This window comes from Cynoglossus semilaevis, chromosome Z (genome assembly GCF_000523025.1).
Source record: "Cynoglossus semilaevis isolate Cse_v1.0 chromosome Z, Cse_v1.0, whole genome shotgun sequence".
Classification (NCBI taxonomy): Eukaryota; Metazoa; Chordata; class Actinopteri; order Pleuronectiformes; family Cynoglossidae; genus Cynoglossus; species Cynoglossus semilaevis.
The window spans coordinates 3,848,536-3,869,619 of NC_024328.1; the positions used below are offsets into that span (position 1 = coordinate 3,848,536).

The 21,084-nt window shown below is 39.3% G+C and overlaps 1 protein-coding gene across 1 annotated transcript in view; it reads right to left on the reverse strand.

Annotated features, from left to right (window-relative positions):
- Window positions 1-5,785: 5,785 nt before the first annotated feature.
- The window catches only part of mlxip (MLX interacting protein), an 18,930-nt gene continuing 3,631 nt past the window's right edge, over window positions 5,786-21,084 (reverse strand). Inside the window, 22 exon segments of the mRNA XM_025053025.1 lie at window positions 5,786-7,456; window positions 8,299-8,428; window positions 9,506-9,629; window positions 9,711-9,800; window positions 9,802-9,824; window positions 9,906-10,013; window positions 10,201-10,307; window positions 10,403-10,514; window positions 11,524-11,630; window positions 11,993-12,158; window positions 12,707-12,813; window positions 12,909-13,020; window positions 13,611-13,717; window positions 13,921-14,199; window positions 14,314-14,503; window positions 15,255-15,349; window positions 15,526-15,615; window positions 15,976-16,216; window positions 16,480-16,521; window positions 16,626-16,715; window positions 16,848-16,930; window positions 17,096-17,202. Coding sequence (XP_024908793.1) covers window positions 7,350-7,456; window positions 8,299-8,428; window positions 9,506-9,629; window positions 9,711-9,800; window positions 9,802-9,824; window positions 9,906-10,013; window positions 10,201-10,307; window positions 10,403-10,514; window positions 11,524-11,630; window positions 11,993-12,158; window positions 12,707-12,813; window positions 12,909-13,020; window positions 13,611-13,717; window positions 13,921-14,199; window positions 14,314-14,503; window positions 15,255-15,349; window positions 15,526-15,615; window positions 15,976-16,216; window positions 16,480-16,521; window positions 16,626-16,715; window positions 16,848-16,930; window positions 17,096-17,202 — 2,617 coding nt within the window. The 3' untranslated portion in view covers window positions 5,786-7,349.

The window sequence follows — 21,084 nt, forward strand, 5'->3', positions numbered from 1 at the left end:
CTAGGACACGCTGGAGCGACTACGTCGCTCGGCTGGCCTGGGAACGCCTTGGGGTCCCCCCAGAAGAGCTAGAAGAAGTGTCGAGGGAGAGGGAAGTCTGGGTGTCCCTGCTCAGACTGTTGCCCCCGCGACCCGGCCCCGGATAAGCGGTTGAAGATGGATGGATGGATGGATGGCCTCACATAATAACAACGTGGAACAACATGGAATTCCTTTTACTTTTCAAGGTTAGCCAATAGCAAAACTAGCTTATGAAGAGTAAAAAAAAGTTAGGCACAAGGTAGTTTTAACAACTGGAAACAACATCAAAAATTGCTAAAATATTTCCAAAACATTTCACATTAGGTAGTAGTTCATAAAAATGTAATTACTACACAAAGTGAATATTGAAGAGAGAACACTTAACCCAGCTGCCAAATCCACAAGGAAAGTCATTCAGACACAGGAGGTGGGTGTTCTTCTCCAACAAGGCACACTCATGTCTCATCAACTCATGTCCATCCAGAGTGACTACTGCACAAAGTTGTTTTAGGGAAACACAGGATCCGCTGCTGCTTTAGTTATGTTTGAGAGTGAACTGTGTTTTGCAGCTCGTCTGTCACCTGGCAACCGCAGTAAAATTGACTTGATAAGGAGAAGGATTAAGTTTCACTTAAATTCACTCCAATAAAAAAAAAACATTTTATTTTTAATTGACAAATAATTTTCCTCACAAAATGTGTTGACACATTAGTCTTTATTTATTACACACAAACTGGTTTGCATGGTATTGTGAGGTTTACCTCTTCTTTTTTCTTCTTTTGAACAATGTATTTATTGACATTCTTATATAGAAGAATATTTACTTTTTCCCTGAGAACCTGAAATGGTTCTTTAACCCTGCCGCCATATAATTGTTTTGAATCCTCTGCAGGTGTTTTGTTTATTTGAGTGATTTTTTCAATCATGTCATTTTATTAAAAAATGACATGATTTTATATATATATATATGACCTGACTATGACCAACTATGGTGTATCAATCTTTGATTTGTGGAAAAATGTTACGTACGTATGTATTGAGTCACCACTTCACCCAGTCCTCTTTCTTCTTTCTTTAGGGTTTAGACTTGGTCTAAAGAATTGGTAATCATTTTACAGGATGAGTTCAACGCCTGTTGTTAGATGACACTCACAACATGACAATTGACAGTTTGCTTTCTTCCAGTGATCGACATCAAACAGTGTAGATAAGAGTGTTGCCTACTTTAGCATCCCACATCAAACGGCTGAGTAGAGCAGAACTCCACAATGATCTCTTGTGACGTGAGCGATAGTTGTCCAACCACGATCAGTGTACATAAAAAAAAAAAAACATTTGTTGTTCACATATATAAGCTCTGAGAAGAGTTTACATGTTGAAACCACGGTTTAAGCCATGTCTTTAGTTTACGGTAAGCAGTGTTTGAATGAAAGCTTAATAATTTTGGGTGAGAAAATAAAATCTGTTAAATCTATTGCTCGGTATCTTGTAACAAGGCCTTATGACCTTTGATTCTCAAGGTACTGTTTTAAGGTTGTCTATAACTGATGTTTGTTCCTGCTGTTCCTGAAGAACTGAAGAAAAGTTCTCATCCTCTTGCAGATCTTCTGTTTTTCTTTGCCGTTATGATGCCCGTCCTCCTTATGCCCTCACAACCTCTTATAACACAGATACCTCCGGAAGATCTGGAGACACTCACGTTACCTTTGTGTAATCTACTGAAAGCAGAACAGGATTATGTAAGTAAACAGATGACACGTAAACATGTATGTGCTTTTTAAGGTTGGGCTGCAGTGCTTTACACTACTTTCCTGCTATTGTCAGAATCACCAGGAGCATCTGGATTCAAACCCGCAACTCTTTGGTTTTGAGATAGCTGACCTGCCTACTTATCCAAAGGCTTTCAAATACCTTATGTTATGAATGGGTCACATTGGAACTTGTGCTTTGGGCTGTAAAGTTAGATATTGTTGACCAGTTAACATTCTTATGAAAATGTTTTTGAAGTGTAGTTAGTGGAAATTCTTAGAAGATCAGAAACATGTATATAGGGGAATGGGATTTTCTGATTTTGCCAATGGATGGGTGCCAGGGTCAGCTCCAGATTCTTGTCGCAAACCTTCCTCTTCTTATGCCACACTTCAGGATGACTCTCTTTTCTTCCAGATCAATTTAACATTCAATGGAACTCCACCTAGAGGCCTCGAGCCCCTAGAGGGGATAACTCTTCCTGTTGGAAATGACAGGATGAAAATCCAGGCCTCAGTGTGTGCCATCAACGACTACCTCCAGAACCACATCGTCCAAATCCTCTGTAACCTGACTCAGCAATGCCAAGGCCTAGTCAGAGACATCAGAGCATTTTCTACGCAGTTCTCAGTTGTTTTTCAAACAACAGCTACGCTACAGTGTCACAGACAGATTACAGCCGGACACAACTATGAACTGAAGGAAATCGGCCTGCAAATCATCAATTTTACCAGGCAGTGGGTGGAGTCTTTCACTAACACTACCACCATCTGTAACTCTTAATCAACTTTTATTTTTTATTTATTTACTTTTATTTTTATTTATTAATGGATTCTATTTATTGTAATTTAAGACATTTTATTTATTAATAATCTTGCTGGTGGTAAAATATGTAAAACAGCAAGTGGTCCACTAATGCATGGATATTTTTTTCCCTTTTTCCCGGCAGTGACTTTAAATTATTTCTGTTGTAATTTGGTTATTTAAATGAAGTTAACCTGACTTTCAGGGGGAAAACACTGTGTGTTGTTTTATATTAAAATTCTTCTGTTTTTATATTAACATGTTTGTGTTGTTCTGTTGCAATAAGATCACATTAGATCAGATGTAGATGTAGAGATAGGGGCTAAAACATAAAATGTAATGTTTGTATGAGATATATTATTATTATTATTATTATTATCACTGATAGAATTATTAAGAATTAAAAAATCAGACAACAAAAATATATTTTTCTCTTGTTCCCTTTAAGTACTGCTTTTTTCTTCTCCTTTTCCTTTCGGCTTTGTCCCTTTTTTTCAGTGGTTGTCACAGCAAATCATTTCCATCTCTCCCTGTTCTCTGTATCTTCTACTCTGACTCCAACTATCTGCATGTCCTCCCTCACTGCATCCATATATCTCCTCTTTGACCTTCCTCTTTGTCTCCTACCTGGTAGCTCCATCTCTAACATTCTTCTACCAATGTATCCACTGTCCCTCCTCTGCACATGTCCAAACCATCTCAATCTGGCTTCTCTAGCTTTTTCTCCAAACCTTCCTGTCTGTGTTGTCCCTCTAATGACCTCATTCCTTTAAGTACTGCTTTATGAGTTTCTAAACTAATTACCCTTTGATAAAAACACAGGATGTCGGAGATGCTTATGAGAACTGATTTCCCCACCTGAGCCCATCTGTCACTCTGACTGCACAACTCACCAGTATGTTGTTATGCCATACCAACCTTTAACTTTAACGTTTAAACAGTGATATTTTGGTTGGTTTGGTTACGTGTTTTAGGTCACAGCAACTCAAATTGATCTTTGTAAACAAGAGAGCATTGCTGGATAGGACAAACCTTTGAGCAGAATACTAAAGCAGGTAATACCAATTACAGGAAAATGATTCAAACAATTCACACCGGTTTAAAAAAGGGACAATAGCAGATTAGCAGAAATAATTTTCTAATTGGGTGATGGATCTCAAACAATGTGAATTTAAGGTCAGAATTTGTTATATAAAATCCACAAGAAGAGCTAGAGTTCACAGTGTTTGCTATGTTTCTTGTCAAATCTCAGGACCCCTTGGAAACAACCGGACAATACTGAACTGCGATGGCCTGCCAGTGTTATGTTGCTGACTCTGTTCACACTTTTACTTCCACACTATTTTCTGTCCTCTGACTACACTCAGCCAAATTACAGTCGATTCATAAAGTAAAAATATTTTTTCTTGTGTAAGAGCATGAGTTCACTGTGCTTGAACAGCATCTACACTTAACAGATCGCAATTTGACAAATTCTTTGCACCTGAAATGATTAAAAAAATGGTTTCAGGATCTCATTGAATTTATGCTACAAAGACTTAGGAGAGTTAAAGGGTCATGATCATGCATCTCTTACGCCATCAGTGAGTATGTATCCTATTGATTTCTTTGAATTGTCTCATTGTTTTCTTTATTTTTCCATGCCTGGTTTAGGGTGTTTCAAACCAAATGTATTTCCCTCTACATCACAGGGAAAAGAAATGACAAACCTACACAAACTCCCACACACTCACATGCTGACTTCTGATTCCAGTTATGCATACCCGTCTGACGTCATAGTAGATAATAAATCTACAATGCAGCATGACAGAATCCCCATTGAGTAGTTTTAATTTTTCCTACCAAACATTTTAACCTGACTCTATGATGAATAAGTGTCCGTTTTGAAATTTGTAGACTTTTTCAAGTCACTGATGAGGGAACTCCCCCCTCAAAAAATAAAAGGCATGAGCAATCCCTGTGATTAATTATTCAAGGGAGGAAAGTATTAATATTCTGATTGTTATCTTAAACATACTTTTAAAAGAGCTTTTCCAAACATGAATTAGAGAAAGTGTAAGAAACTACCCTCGCCATGGACATCAGTATTGGTAAGTCAGTCCAGTTATAGCTTCAACCTTTACTGCACAGATGCATAACCAACAAACTCTCTTGTAATCAACGATCTTTCTTCTCTGTGCTGTTTTCTCACCCATGCAGTTGTTATCTCTGTGTGCATGCTCATTGCACAAGCAACATGTACACCAACACCATCTGCACCATCAAAAGACAAAAACATCTTTGAAGACAACAGTGAAGACTACATGAAAATGATGCAGAAGGAAATCAGTACCACTCTGAACGAATCCGTAAGTTGACAACTTCTATTTCTTTGCCCCAAGTGCTTGCTTTTAGTTAGTAAACTGCAGCATATCTGCTCTACTTCATGATCAGAGAGATGAGGTGGATGACGCCTTGCAGCTCAAAGCCACAGTCTGTGCCTCTTTACTACTAAGAGACAGTTTCAGTTTTTAATATCTGTTCTTAAAATGCTCCATGGCAATTTGATGATTTGACGATCAGCATGTTGTGTGATCAGAAATAAAGAGGGACTTTCTCTTTGTAAGAATCCAAAGTTGGTTTAATCATTGGTGAATTTAATTTGACTTCTGTCAACTGTGTCATACAGACAGAGATGTTTCGTGATGATTCCTGCCCTAAGAACATCTTGCAGCGGGACCGGGTGCAGGATGGAACCTCTCACCTCAACCTTTTCAAGTGCCATATGGCAAAAATGTCCAGTCTGGTTAATCATAAGATGTCTCAGTCTTTGCTGAAATTCTGCCAATACATTCAGAATTTGACAGAAGAAATCGACTCCCCAGATGATGAAAACTGCATTGTCCCCAGCTTTGAGCACGATAGAGACATATACCTCCATGTCCATTGTCTGCTGCAGAGCCTGTATAAGGAGCTCAGCATATCTACACTTTGATTTCTACCCTCCTTTATATTAATCCTATTTATGTATTTATTTTTCACACGTAGGACTTTAATGAATTTTAAAATTACAAGGGCATCATACACTAGTGATCTGTTTTAAATCACCAACAGTGTTATGTATCATTGTATTTTTCCATACTTTGAGTTTAATTTTGTTTATTTATCTAAAGAAATATTTATCGACGGCAACGTTATATTTATTGAAAATAAAGCATGAACCGACACACTGTTTCGTTTTTCTTCCTTTAATTGCGTCTCATTTTTAAAGCCCTTTTGAAGAAGCTGATTTACCGGCCATGGGTGACAAAATAAAATATTTTTATTTGCTAAAACATTCAAACAGCCTTAGTATTGCCTGTAAACGATCCACTGCAAAACAGTCTCAGCAACTCAGAAATCTAAAAGGTGAAAATTCATCCTGATTTGTCAAACATTGTGGACTTTAAGGCTTCAATCGTGCAGCAAATAAAACATTTTCACACAAAAAAAACCAACCATAATATAATGGGAGAAGAACAAGAAGAACACAATTTTTAAGGAACATTCATCGCTGCTTTCAGAGTTGCATTGTTTTCTTTACAGTAGTAATAAATATATCCAGGTAAAACAAGCGCTTAGCATTTCGGTCTGCAACACTGTCAAAAATGGCTGCAATGCTGTTTGCAGAAGAAGTGTTGAAGAATAACGAGTGCTTAGTGTCTGCTACCGACTGTGAACCAGTTGAAAGAGAGAGAGAAAGAGAGTGAGAGAGAAAGAGTGAGAGAAAAAAAAGAGAGAGAAAAAGATCAACTAAATCTTAGTCTACCTGAGGAGCGTCAAAGAGAAAAGAAGTCACAGCTGATCTGTGTCACACAGGGTGACTAAGTGGTTTTGTGGAAATTGTTCTTTGTGTTTGTGGCAACAAAACAAAAACATCAGCGATGGTTGACATGGCTTCCCCTGATGCTTATGTTTGTGGCTGCTAATAAAACAAAAACAACAACAATACACAGTACTCTGCAAGAAAAGTGTCATTAGTTGAGAAAGATTGACATCTGATTTACTGACCGTAAAACAATGATGCAGCCCTGAGTTTAGAGAGCTACTGTGCTTTCATTAAAACAAAACCAATACTGAACAGAGGAAAACTGAGAAATGACAAAATTTGGTAAAAGTGTTTTTCCAAATACTGTGTACAATAAAGTACAAGCACTGTTATCTGAGATTTAAGAACAGCATCACTTGAGTCTGAATATTTTATTTTACTTTTATTTTTGTTCTCTGAAAACTCTGTCTTTATCTCACTTTTCAGATTTAATTTTAAAAAACCTTATTGAGAAACAAAGCAAACTATGCTATAATCTATTCCAAAAAAAATCCATCCATTTATTTTACATCTGACAAAAAGGAAAAAAAAAACAACCAACTCAACATTTCCCTTTTTGTTTCATATAATGCTGTCTTTGCACACTATAAAAGTAATCCATATTTTTAAAAAAACACTGTTGTTCAAAAGGCAAACCCCAAGTACCTTCTTCCAACCCAGTATTTAGAAGATCAATCAATAACAATGATAAAAAGCCATTTCTTTGCACAATAATTATAAAAGTCAGAAGGTTCGAGTGTGTGTGTCATTTTCAGATAATGTACGTACAGGAGGACAATGTATGAGAATCTCACATACACCATACCAGCACCCTTTATCAGTTTCTGATAAAGGATGGACCTTTGGAGGAGAGGCTGGTCTGGCTCTGGTGATTTAGGGCGAAACGACGCTGCGTTTGCGGCTGCTCCTTCCACTTCCCCCCCCCCAGCTACATATCTCCTTGGGAAACGGCCTGCACGGCTTCTTCAGGCAACAAGGAGGGGTCACTGAGGATGGCTGTAGTCGTGCTTAGCTGGCACAGAGTGTTCAGCACCACTGGAAGACAGCAGAGTCACAAGGAATACATCAGACACATCAGACAGTATCCACATCCACATGCCCACAGCGCGTGGATTGTGCGTTATTGCTATTTCATGAAAATTCATTTTTTATTGTGACGTATTAATTGGAAAAGAATCAGTATCAATCAACAAAAACAGTATCTAATAAACATTAGAGGCAACATAGTCATTTCTATTTTTGCTGTCTGCTGATAACCTCTTGGCCTCTCTGCACTCCTGTTTCTGGAATTTGGAAGGGAGTGAAACTGTGTTAATGAAACAAAATCTGAGAGACTTCAACATGCTATTATCAAAGGAAATGCAAAGGCAATAAATTACAAGATCTCAGAATATGAAAAGTAGTTTTGCAACAAGCTTAATTCTCTCAGACTGATCTGATGTTGTTATACAAGCACCTGACCATGACTTAAAAATGAATATGTGACAAATACTGCAATTCTATATTAATCTTCTCACTTCTTTAGTCCATCACATGTGGGGCCCAGCCTTGGGTGACCTGGTCCAATAGCTATAGCGTGATCATATTTGTGTGCTTCGGTAAGAGTGAATAGGAAACAACCACTGAGGTGGAGGAAGAGGTTGAAAACCACAGTCAGAAAATGTGATAATGTGAGATAATGAAAACTTAGAATTTGGTGTAATAGTTCCCTGATGACAGGAAAAAAGGCAGGAGAAATTCATATAAAACTGTAATTGTACCCACACACGCTGTGGGTAAACCATGACTCTATTTCAGTCATAGTATGAGTTAGGTGGTGACTGGAGGGTCTGTTTGTGACAGTGCGTGCGTGCAGGACGTGATGATCTTTTACTCACTGGGTCTGAGCACTGGAAGTGAACAGTGACGATCGAGCCACTGCAGCGTGGTCTGGTACAGTTCCTCTTTGCTTGTCGTCGACACCATCCCGTTAAAGGAGTCAAAAAGGGGCTTGAAGATGATGCTGAACTGATATCAACGTCAGTCAAGGACTAGTGACACAGATGAGTGAGACCTGAACAATTATGACTGGTTAGTGTAAAATGTGAATTTTGAAATCAACTATTCCATCTAGTTTTTTCACTTGCTTTTGATAGAGTTTCTGAAATGAATGAATGTGAATGCCAAAGTAAAATGAGACTGAGGTGAAATTATTTACATTGCAGGATAGTGGCAGAAATTATATGTATAATAGTTTTAGCTGTAGCTTGGTATATAATAGTATATATAATATATATAATACTGAACTTAACCTAAAACACTGTGCTTCCAACAAAACTACTTTTATCATTGAACAAAAGGAATAAAATAACAAATAAGTGCAGTTTTCCCACTGTAGCACAAAACTATAGAATTGATTCAATTTAAAATATTTGCCTCAGCTTGGTCCCCCTTTAAATACTCTTGGCCACAGTGGGGGCCCTGCTCTTTCCTTTGAGAAACACTACCTTTTGTATTTAAATAATAAAGGCTCACATGTATTGTTCTACATATTTGGAAAAGAATGACGTAGAGTCTAACACATTTAAGCCAGTGGGGTCATGAGGTTTATGTCAGATATTGCAATTAAATCAGTATATCTCCTAAAATATTCCAGACAATTTTTTAAATACATTTTGGAAAAAAAAAACTATAGAACGGCAGCTGACACTGTATGATTTATCTGTTCTGTTTCATTGTCCTGGCAGCCCATAAATAAAGTTCCAAAAACTGTTACAGGGCCTCATTTGGACCCTGGGACAAAAAACAGTCACTCATTTAACACTTCTATCCCCTAGGGGTGCATGGGAGAAAATAATTGACAATTGTAGCTTTAATCCATCACCTTAGTGAGGAGGTGCCCCTTAACTTTCTTAACCACAAGGCCACTACTGCCCCGCTATATTGGTAAATATCAGAATTGGAAATTAAAAATTTGGACAATATCAGCATATCGGCAAAAAGTTAAAATCAGACATCTCTAATTTATATTTAAGCAGACTATTTATTATTTATTATAATATTATTAGTGAACAAATATGTGACCACTCTTTGACGGGAGGATACGATCCAGAACTTCCAGTTCTGAAGAGTTCGGTTCTTCACGTATTCATTGAACTGTTCCTGCATTTGGCTCAAGTGGTTCATTCTGACTGGAACCCCGGTTGCAGGCAGCTGCTTCTGACAGAAGCTGTGAAGAGAACAGGAATAAAATATGTCATATGTAAATCATTCAAACAAAAATATAATCACACCGAGCGTGAGTGATTACCCAATTGAGTTGTTGAGTTCCTCTATCTCCTCCCGCAGTCTCCTAACCTCCTCCTGCATCTGCTGCCTCTCCTGCTGCAGCTTCCCAATTCTGCAGTGTGATGGCATTGCTGATCTAAATGCAGAGACAAACAACACAATGAACAACCATGCACAACAGCAGCGTCGTCAAAAATCGAATGCTGACACAACTTACATTTGACTGGGACTTCAGTGTAGGCACCAGCGAGCAGAGCGTTTCAAAACCAATGTTTATGTTTGATCGTCTTTTTTGCTCAGCAGATATGTGTTTTGTCCTCCGGCTCTGTCACAACCACAGCAACAACATTTTAGGTTTTATTAAAAGAAAAAACACAAAAGTGGAAAGAATGTGTGGGAGTGTAGTAACTATATTTTTATGTATATGTACACATTACAGTTCAGTAAAATAAGATAACTCTTCATTGTCCTGACACACAAGATCAGGCTAAAATAAATGAACAGATCCAAACCTGATTTTGTTCACTTTTCACCAGAGCAGTGCTGCTGCTGATAAGAGACTGTGGACTGGGGATTTGGTCTAATACACAGGACACCCCTGATGGTGGCTGATTGGAAGCTAGACAACATAAAAAGAAAAAACAAAAACAACTTGATGACAGAATGTTATAGTTTTGAAGGTCAGGTAAACTCTGGAGGAGAGTGAATTCTTACCGACAGTGGAGGAGATTTGGGGACTTTTCCGATTGGAAGAACAAGGCTTCTGATTTGGGATAATAGGCTGAGGAGATTTCTGCTTCCGAGGAACAACCTGAAAACCAGGAGCCTGAGGTGAAGATAAAAAAAACTAAAAGTGTAAGTGTATTTTTTTTTTTCAAATGTTCATCATATTCACTGTAACAACCGATTTATTCTACTGCTGCATATGCTTAATTAACTTGAATTGATATGTATGCTTGTCCTGTATTTATAGAAAACAGACAGTGCTTGTATGGAGTCTTATGGAGTTTTACACATTCAAACTATATCACCTCATACATTTATTTAAAAATGGATAAAAGGAAGTTTATGGGCTGTGTTCATCAGTGTTAATGCAGACACAAGTTTGTTTTTCTTGTCTTCTTTTGTAAGTCAACTGGACATTTCAAACAACTGTATCAACAAGATATTGATACCGTTGTTGGCAGAAAATGTGGAATAAAAACCCCAAAGCAGATCACAACAGTTTGTGATTTTAGGCAATATATTTAAAAAATCATTTTTGTTGGTGTAGAAGACAATTCTAACCACATTTTATAATTTTGTTTTTAAAAACAAAGCATTCATTACTTTTAATTGACAAGACACACTTGTCATCACAGTCTGTTGTAAGGGACCAATCAGTACCTAGATCCTGAGGACATGGTTCAGTTTTATATTAAACAGCACAAGTGCAACTAAATCATAAAGCACGACTTCCAAGTTCGTCTCAGCTGCTTCTGACATGTAGACACGGAGCAACTAAATCTCCATCCATCCATCCATTTTCATCCGCTTATCCGTTACCGGGTCGCGGGGGCAGCAGTTGCCACCCAAATCACACTGCACCGTACCAACCTCCTGAACCTTCCTGCGGGTGGTGAGTCCACTGGAAGGTACCAACCGCCCTAACCGGGACTTGAACTTGCCCAGGAGGTGAACCCTGGAGTTCCACACCAATGACAGAGACATTGCCTCTGGGCCAAAGCGCCTCGCAACTAAATCTCTGTCTACCAATAAAATACATGGGATTACCTAGTAATGGTGACAAACACAGTAGGAAGAGTGATACTGATGGAGCAGAATAGCAGACATACCCCTCCTAAATAAAAGGGAGCGATGACCACTCCAGGGTTGGGAACATCATCTGCTTTCAGAGGTGTAGGTGTAACAATCAAAGTGTTGCTGTGACCTGTGAATGGAGCTGAGGGAAAACAGTGAGGTGAAAACAACAGACTGTTACTTTCTTCTCATTGCACACAGTAACACTTACAGATGAGGGCTGTTTCCTTCTGATGTTAGTGGTTATCTTCTATGGTTTCAACCTAAGTGCTATGCTGTTTCTGAATTTGACACAGATGAGGCTTTCTGTGAGAACAAGGTGCCTGGACATGCCCATTTAGTGCCCTATCACAGATTACAATCCCCTTTTGTTTGCTTTAGATAAAAACAAGGTAGGCTTCAGGCTTCGTTAGTTAAATTACAGTTACATTTCTTTTAAGGCCAAAGTGAGCGTGTTAACAGTGTTTCATATGGTGTTGAAGTAAAACAAAAACAAAAACAAACCTGTGAAGACAAGCTGAGAGGGAGGGAGGGAATTAGCATGAGCGATTCTTTGCACCAGTCGGTTTGTGTTGGCACTGGATGGCTGAGGTGGACGAGGTAGTGCAAAAGACTGCTGAACAGGAGCAGAGTGTAGTGGAGTGAGGGTCTGAAGCTGGGACGGTGGGGGCTGCGTGGACATGGAGGAGGTGGCGTATGTGATCACTGATGGTGCTACAGCTTCATCTGAACAGAGCTGTTCTAGATGAAGCTGTAGGTCAGGGGTCACCAACCATTTTGAAACTGAGAGCTACTTCAAGGCCACTTAGTAATACAAAGAACTACTTGTTTGTTACAGACTTCTAGAACAATGTAATAATAATCAGTTCAGGGACATACAATAGTAGACATTCTTCTTATCATCATTGTTGAACCTATTTGAATATCACTGCCAGCGTAACTGATTCAATAAGCACAATAGCAGTACAACTTTTGACCCTCTTGTTGACTAGTTTTATTTTGGGAACATACCCCACAGGCACCATAGGTAGTTCACAGGGCCACAAGGTGCGCCCTGACACCATGTTGGTGACCCCTGCTGTAGCTGAAGCATTACTGCCTTCATCAGATACTTTTATATTTTTATGTATATGTACACATTACAGTTCAGTAAAATAAGATAACTCTTCATTGTCCTGACACACAAGATCAGGCTAAAATAAATGAACAGATCCAAACCTGATTTTGTTCACTTTTCACCAGAGCAGTGCTGCTGCTGATAAGAGACTGTGGACTGGGGATTTGGTCTAATACACAGGACACCCCTGATGGTGGCTGATTGGAAGCTAGACAACATAAAAAGAAAAAACAAAAACAACTTGATGACAGAATGTTATAGTTTTGAAGGTCAGGTAAACTCTGGAGGAGAGTGAATTCTTACCGACAGTGGAGGAGATTTGGGGACTTTTCCGATTGGAAGAACAAGGCTTCTGATTTGGGATAATAGGCTGAGGAGATTTCTGCTTCCGAGGAACAACCTGAAAACCAGGAGCCTGAGGTGAAGATAAAAAAAACTAAAAGTGTAAGTGTATTTTTTTTCTAATGTTCATCATATTCACTGTAACAACCGATTTATTCTACTGCTGCATATGCTTAATTAACTTGAATTGATATGTATGCTTGTCCTGTAGTTTTCACGATACATTTAAACTATATCACCTCATACATTTGTTTAAAATGGAAGATGGAAGTGTTTGGGGCTGTGTTCATCAGCATGGAGGCTGACATTTTTATAAAAAGAAAAATACATGGGATTACCTAGTAATGGTGACAAACACAGTAGGAAGAGTGATACTGATGGAGCAGAATAGCAGACATACCCCTCCTAAATGAGACGGAGCGATGACCACTGCAGACTTGGGAATATCGTCTGCTTTCAGAGGTGTAGGTGTAGTTTTCACGATACATTTAAACTATATCACCTCATACATTTGTTTAAAATGGAAGATGGAAGTGTTTGGGGCTGTGTTCATCAGCATGGAGGCTGACATTTTTATAAAAAGAAAAATACATGGGATTACCTAGTAATGGTGACAAACACAGTAGGAAGAGTGATACTGATGGAGCAGAATAGCAGACATACCCCTCCTAAATGAGACGGAGCGATGACCACTGCAGACTTGGGAATATCGTCTGCTTTCAGAGGTGTAGGTGTAACAATCAAAGTGTTGCTGCGACCTGTGAATGGAGCTGAGGGAAAACAGTGAGGTGAAAACAACAGACTGTTACTTTCTTCTCATTGCACACAGTAACACTTACAGATGAGGGCTGTTTCCTTCTGATGTTAGTGGTTATCTTCTATGGTTTCAACCTAAGTGCTATGCTGTTTCTGAATTTGACACAGATGAGGATTTCTGTGAGAACAGGGGTGTAGTCAAACAACAGTTACAAACCTGTGAAGACAAGCTGAGAGGGAGGGAGGGAATTAGCATGAGCGATTCTTTGCACCAGTCGGTTTGTGTTGGCACTGGATGGCTGAGGTGGACGAGGTAGTGCAAAAGACTGCTGAACAGGAGCAGAGTGTAGTGGAGTGAGGGTCTGGAGCTGGGACGGTGGGGGCTGCGTGGACATGGAGTCGTACTCTGAGCCATGGCAGATGGTGGTTGCTGCATCGCTGTGCGTGACCATAGAGGAGGCTGTGTGTGTGATCACTGATGGTGCTACAGCTTCATCTAGAACAGAGGTGTTGTCCAAAGAGGAGGACACCATGGGTGCTGCAGCAATCATGTCCTGGTCAGGCAGACACTGCACTAGGTGATCATGAGACATTTGCTGAGGGGAGTCACCTTGGACTACCTGCCCTGGGAACATTGGCATGTAGTCATGGACATAGGCACCATGGTCAGCACCACCACTGCCCCCTGAACCACCACCAACTGTTTGGTTGGCTTGACCAACTATAGGAGGGGGCAAGGGCAGAGGTCCAGAGGGGGAGATGTGGTTGGTTGTGAGCTGCATGGAGGACAATAACTGGCCCTGGAGAAGGATACAAAAATAAAATCAACAAACATCAAATGTATGTCTTATACAAGGAGTCCATATAGTTGGGACAAATGCTGCATTATCATCCAGCCAATGACTTTAACTCAGGAAGTTTAGATAAATACTCCTCTTATTTTAGCATAATTTCAGTTGCAAATATTAATTATTTATAGTGTAAGCAGCGGAGTTCTGTTGTTGCTCCTGCAGATGGAGATTGTATTTTGGTAAAAACATCAATTAATACCAGCAATTACTATTTATAAAACACTTTTCATTAAATTGTGTGTTTTTATCTATGATAAGAGAACATTTTAATGTATTTTATTTTTCTTGTATAACCAGAATGCGCTTTTATTCTGACAGTTATCAGCTAAAACCGAACAACCTTAAACTTGGTTCAGTTTTAGATTTGATTAGCAATTAGAAAGTGATTCACCTATTATTCCTTTTATTTCTACATGACCCATTCAAATTATTTGTAATTAAAACAGTGATTTTTTTTTAAGTGGATGGCTGGCTTGAAGGAAGAGCAGCTACACATATACTGAGATCGATAGTTAAAGGTTCAGTAAAATAGTTTTGTGACCTCAATTATTATTAGGGACTACAGCCAGAGAGAAAAGTAACTGGAAGTGTGCATATTGCATTAATGGATTCCTAAGATCTAGTGGAAAAAACACACACTCCTAGGACAAAGTCATCATGATGGTGTGTGTTGAGGAATGTGCCATTGGTCAGTGTTTACCTGGGACTGAGAACTGCTGCTGGACAGAGGGGTAACAGATGATGCAGTGAGGGAAACAGAGGGGAAGACGGGCTGACGGAGGCTGTGAAATAAGTCTGGAACAAGAGTCTCTATGTTAGCTGGAGGTTAGTAAAAACACTACTTTCTGTGTTAGGATGAGCAACCTGCTTCATCTGTAAGGTTACTAGAATCCATGTGGTTGATTTCTGTAAAGTGTGCACCATTAGTGCGTGAAGTTTTGCTGCAGCTGAGGCATGTGTCTTACTGCTACCTTGGAGGGGATCGAATGAGTCCATGAAGTCCAGGTTGGGCTGTAAAGGGATTAGTCCTGGTTGGATCATGTCTGCGTTTCCTGCGTGAGCTGTGAAAGGTGAAGACGAAGAGACAGAGAGAGAGAGAGAGAGAGAGAGAGAAAGAGAGAGAGAGAGAAAGAGAGAGAGAGCAGAAATGTGTGGAAACCAAATATGTAGCCAAATATGACTATGACATTCGTCTAGGAATCTTCGTCTAGGAATTTTGCTCACACAAAAGCTTCTGAAGTATCACTTTAAATAGAAATGATGTTCTTTAGATTTAGGATTGTTCTAACTGGTCTTGGTCTTCTTGGTTCTAAATCATAACATCACAGGATAATCACAGAGTGCATTTCTCATTTCTCCTTTTAACTTTATGTTCTTGTTTCCTACGTTCCGTCATGACAGCCACCACATTATCATCTCACCAATCTCCCTGGGGTTTGGCCAGGCCATGGGCTGGTGCGAGGCCAGCGTGGAGAACAACGTGTCTGAAAACTCCGACATGAGAACATCCATGTCAAAAAGGTTGTCCATCTCCATGGGAGTTGGAGTCTCAGCATACTTGCGAGGAACCCGGCGTAGAGCGGTGTCTTCATCCTGATTAAAGGAGACACGAAGCATGTCTGGAGAGACTTCCCCAAACAGCAACAACTGCTCCTGTTTTCCCTTCAGGTGTTCAACATACAAACACCAAGCAAAGAAGCAAAAATTTGCACAAGCGCACACACACACAGAAACACATTCACGCAGAAATTGTGCATTAGTAAATTAGGGGGTGTGATGTCAGTCAAAGAGCTTAACACTGGCTTAACACTTAAACGTCAAATGTGCAGTTGCCTTGGTTAGTGGTTAATTCCATCAGCCAATGGTGATATTCATCTGACACTAACAACACTTTAAATGGCTGAGCATGATGCGGCTGGTCCTACCTTTAGCAAACTGGAGAGGTCGTCATCCTTGTGTTTGTGCAACTGTAAAACAGAGCAGCATTAAAAATGTCTTAATGTTATAGAAAGTCTTTAGGCAAATTGATCAAGAAGAAGCAAGACTTTTTAGTCAATAAAGAATTCTTTACCCTTTTCTTAAAGTATGTTCTCCATTTATGATATTCTCTGATCACAATTTCAATTCTTCTTTTCCAGCATTTCCCCTCTGTGACAATGCCCTGCAGGGGAAAGAGGAACAACAGAAATTAACCACATTTACTTTATTATCATGAACACAGCATGAAGAAATGATGATGAGGAAGTTTGTTCAGAGACAAAATCCATCAGGGTTTTTTTCAATTTATTTTGACCTCAGGACGATGGACATCTAAGTCTGTGTTTCCATCGAGGGGAGTCACGAAGTGACAGACAGGATTCTTCCTTCTCTCCACGTCTGTGGCAGTGGGAGAAAACAAGACACCAGTAAGTTCACTAAGTTCACCAAGTTCACCAGGCCTCCGCATCAGGTGCTCGTGTCCCTGACGTCTGCACACATGCTGCAGCTTGGTGGAGAGTAGAGTCTCTCAAATCTATACAGTTTAAAGCTCGGTTCTCTTACACTGCATGTACCAGGCCCTCCATATGGCATTGTTCAGGCGGATTTTGTCTCTCCAAAGCAGCTTCAGGCCCTTAAAGTTTTTCCACTTGGGAGAAACCAGTTTACCACTGAAAAAGACAAAGCTAAATTAAAATGAAAGCACAGGAAAATATTACATTTAATTCAACTTTTGTTAGAAGAGAATTAACCAAGACATCCTACCAGTTTTACTTTATTCATTGGTGTGACCTAGTTATTAAACACAGAGGAGTAATTATATAAAAGTCAATCTATTTTTATGTGATTAATGGAGAATAGGGAATAATAAGTATATTCTTCCTTTACTATATGCATCTTTAGCATTTTTGGCACAAAATAATACAATAAATTTAAGAAGTTTACAATAATACCATAAGATCACCTGAGCTTTACCCACAAAAATCCTCTACACTTATTTGCAGAATGTGGTCACTCTGACCAACATTTGTACCACTTGGATATTGTGCTAACAAATAAGAAGTAGTCTTTCAAGGTCAAGTTGCAATTAGAATTACACAGGAGTTGAAAATAGAACCATGGTGTGGAAACAACTGAGAAGGGTTTTCTCAAACAACAACACAAGGGTCAACATAGACCCTCCGAACATCTGTTCAAATTTTCATTAAAACAATCCTGAGCCAGGACTTCTGGTATTTATTTTATTGTCGCTGTACTAGAAGCTTTAAATAAAATTAGCTTCTGGCAAAAAAAAAAAAAATGTGTCAAGTGACAAAGGCATGGCTGAGGTCTGTTTACCACAGTCCAACAGGCTTAGCTGACAGTTTGACTTTGCACACTTCCCGATCTGCCCTTTTCACACCCTCTCCTTCCTGCCAAAGCATTCCCATTATTTCCCCTGTCATGAGTTATGTGAGCTAACTTTTAGTGTATGTACAGTATGAGCAGACAAACCTGTTCCAGTTTGCAGCTCAGAGGACAGAGTAAGTCTAAAGAGTGGTTAGAATAAAGCCAATGTTACTGCTGTAAGTGACGACTCTCGTGTACTCAAACACCACTCACTTCTACTTTTAGGATGAGCGACAACAGCAGAACAGTAACAGTGCCGGTGCTTTCTTGCCCTATTTATAGTCTTTCCACGCATCTCAGTCATGCCATTTATGCAGTCTGAGGGAATCCTCGCAGCAGCTGGCTCGCCATGAACACTGTGATGGTAAACATGGGCAACATGAGCCGAGCATTTCTGTCACAACCTACTGTAACTCTTAATGTTAGTATAATGTCAGCATTTGAACACTGAGGGCTCTAAAACGCACCTACAGCACACACAATGTAAAACAATAAGTTTTGGAATTGCTTAATTAATGGAATTCAACCCACAACTTAGATATATTTTTGTTTGCTCAGACAAACATGCGCCTTCAGCAATAGACTCATTCCATCAAGGGCGAGAGACAACAGCTACGGCTCCAGTGGTCTAAAGCTTGTGTCAGTGTTTCTTTAATAGCAGCTTTGCCCTAAAAAGTCTGACTAGACGCCACAAACACAAAACAGCCGATTTAGGGGAATTTCTTGCTACAACTGCCTCCGTCTCTGCCAGCTGTAGTATCATACCAACCATCTACATCTCCTCTTTTGACAATGCTCACAAATCTGTGGTCTTTTCCTCCTACTTGGCAGCTCCATGTCCAACATTCTTGGTCTAAAATATCTAACATCTTTCCTCAGCACATGTCCAAACCCGCCCAGCTCGTCTTTGTGCCTTTATTATCCACTATCATTTGTGCATTGCTAAATAAAAATGACATCAAGACACAGAACAGTGGTTGCTTTGTATAAATAAATACATTACAATGTTATAAGTTCTAAAAGGCTGTAAGTGCTGTGTTTGCACAATTATAAAGTATCTGCAGGCTACTGCTTCACATCTATTAGAATTATGTCTTGTGGACTGCAGATGGATTGCAGCATTGTTTTTATTTCTATTGTCTTCAGTTTGTGTGTGATTGTGTGTAGAGGAACCCAGGTGACTTGATGCCATGATTTTCCTAGGATGGATGGCATTCAAGTGCTCAAGATTAAATGTGGCCACATCTACCCTTTAAGCACCTCAAAATGTAGGTCTTATCATCTTTGGCACAGAGACATGTCAAATATTTATAAATCTTTACAGATCAGGCTTCACCAGAGTCCACAAGCACAGAGCAGCTGATGAAGAACCAGCGACGTTAGCTACTGTACAGTGGTTAACTGACAACACTGAGGCTGTCCTGACTGTGTACTGTCAATAAAGAGGCCTATTATTATGTCCTAACATAGAGAACATCTGTGAGTAACTAATGATTTGCAAGTGACACTGCTTAAAGTCACTCATTCTCATGGACGCTTCTTTAAGTACAGTAGTTGATTTTGTAGCAGTAAGTTGAGCTGGTTCTTCAGACTTCTTGCATCTTTGGTATTTGAATGTAATGTATTTTAGAGAAAAAATGTACACATTTATAGTACAATTAAGAACATATTTACAAATCTACATATTTGAAAATATATATTATTAAAAATAATAAATGGGACACATGATGAACTACTGTGACATGGCACTGAATAAATTGTTCAAGGGTAAGTCAATATTCCCTGAGGATTGTCGAGACCTGTTAGTTTAGTTAAGTAGAATGTTTTATTTAACTTAGAACTTTTACTCCTCTCTTTAAACAGCTCCTTTCAATATGTACAGTGAATCTTCAGAAATTCCTAATGCCAATGCATACTTGGTCAGTTTAGGAAATGTAACTGGAAAACTGGAAACCAGAGGTGACATTTACAGGCAGGGTTTCAAAGACACAGAAATATACAGTATTAACTCAGGAAATTCTCTTTTGTTTCACAAAGAAACTGTTTTTGCCAATATTCTCACAAAATGACCAGGACACTCCATTGGCACAAATGAATATATTTTCACATTAAATTTTACTACAACAGTTTCTAATAAACTCCCACCTATGGGGTCAAAGGTCATGTATATACAGTATGAGCCCTTGCTCTTGGCACTGACAGACTTCTCTTTGCACCTGAAATATTTTCACGATTGTTAGATTTCAGTGGTTTTCACATTTGGTTTTGGTGTAAAAGCAGGAAGCTGCTAAGACACTAAAAGACCTTCCCAAGCACACACACTCACATAGCCCCAAACATTCAAAGATAATTTCTAAATTCTCTTCACACCAACTCTCCAGATTACTCCCTGCTATTCCAAAAACACATCTACTCCCTGGGAACAATGGGAAGACTCCCAATACAGGGAACCCTCTGTTGTTTGCTAGACCTCAAGGCTTTGACTCCTTTTGACTCCTTTTATGATAACTTTGTCAGTGACAAAAGGTTCATAAACATGTCCTCCAACACTGCTGAATCATGGAGCAGCAACGCCACGTAGTGGTGACTGCAGGCACAACCATGATACAATAACAATAATATGATTGGCCACAAGAGGCCTAACCTCTTTCATTGGCCTACCACATTTAAACACACACCTGGGAAGTCAAAAACCACTGCACAGGTATATAAGCTTAAACCACTAATGACACATTTGAAGTAGTGATGGGAAGACCGACTCTTTTGACTGATTCGGATCTTTGACTCTCGAACAGTAAAATGAACGAGTCGTGAACGAATCTTGAACTAATAATTTCATTCGTTTTACAGCAGGTGGCGCTTTAGCCCTATTGTGGGCGTTGTAAAGAAGGCTGCGATTCTCCAAAACTAAATACTGAAGGCAACATGGTTTGCTTCCGCTGACAAAGTCTACAAAGTACACAAAATCCCATAAGCAATTAAAACCATGTGTAAACGTAAGAAAGAAAAACACACCAAAATGTGAAGATGAATGAGAGCAAAAGAGACCCAAGCTCACTGTCATGTGACAAATGAAACGAATCTGCAAGAACGAAGCAAAAGATTAGTCACAGCGAAAGATTAGTTCACGGCGAAAGATTAGTTCACAGAGAATGATTCGTTCA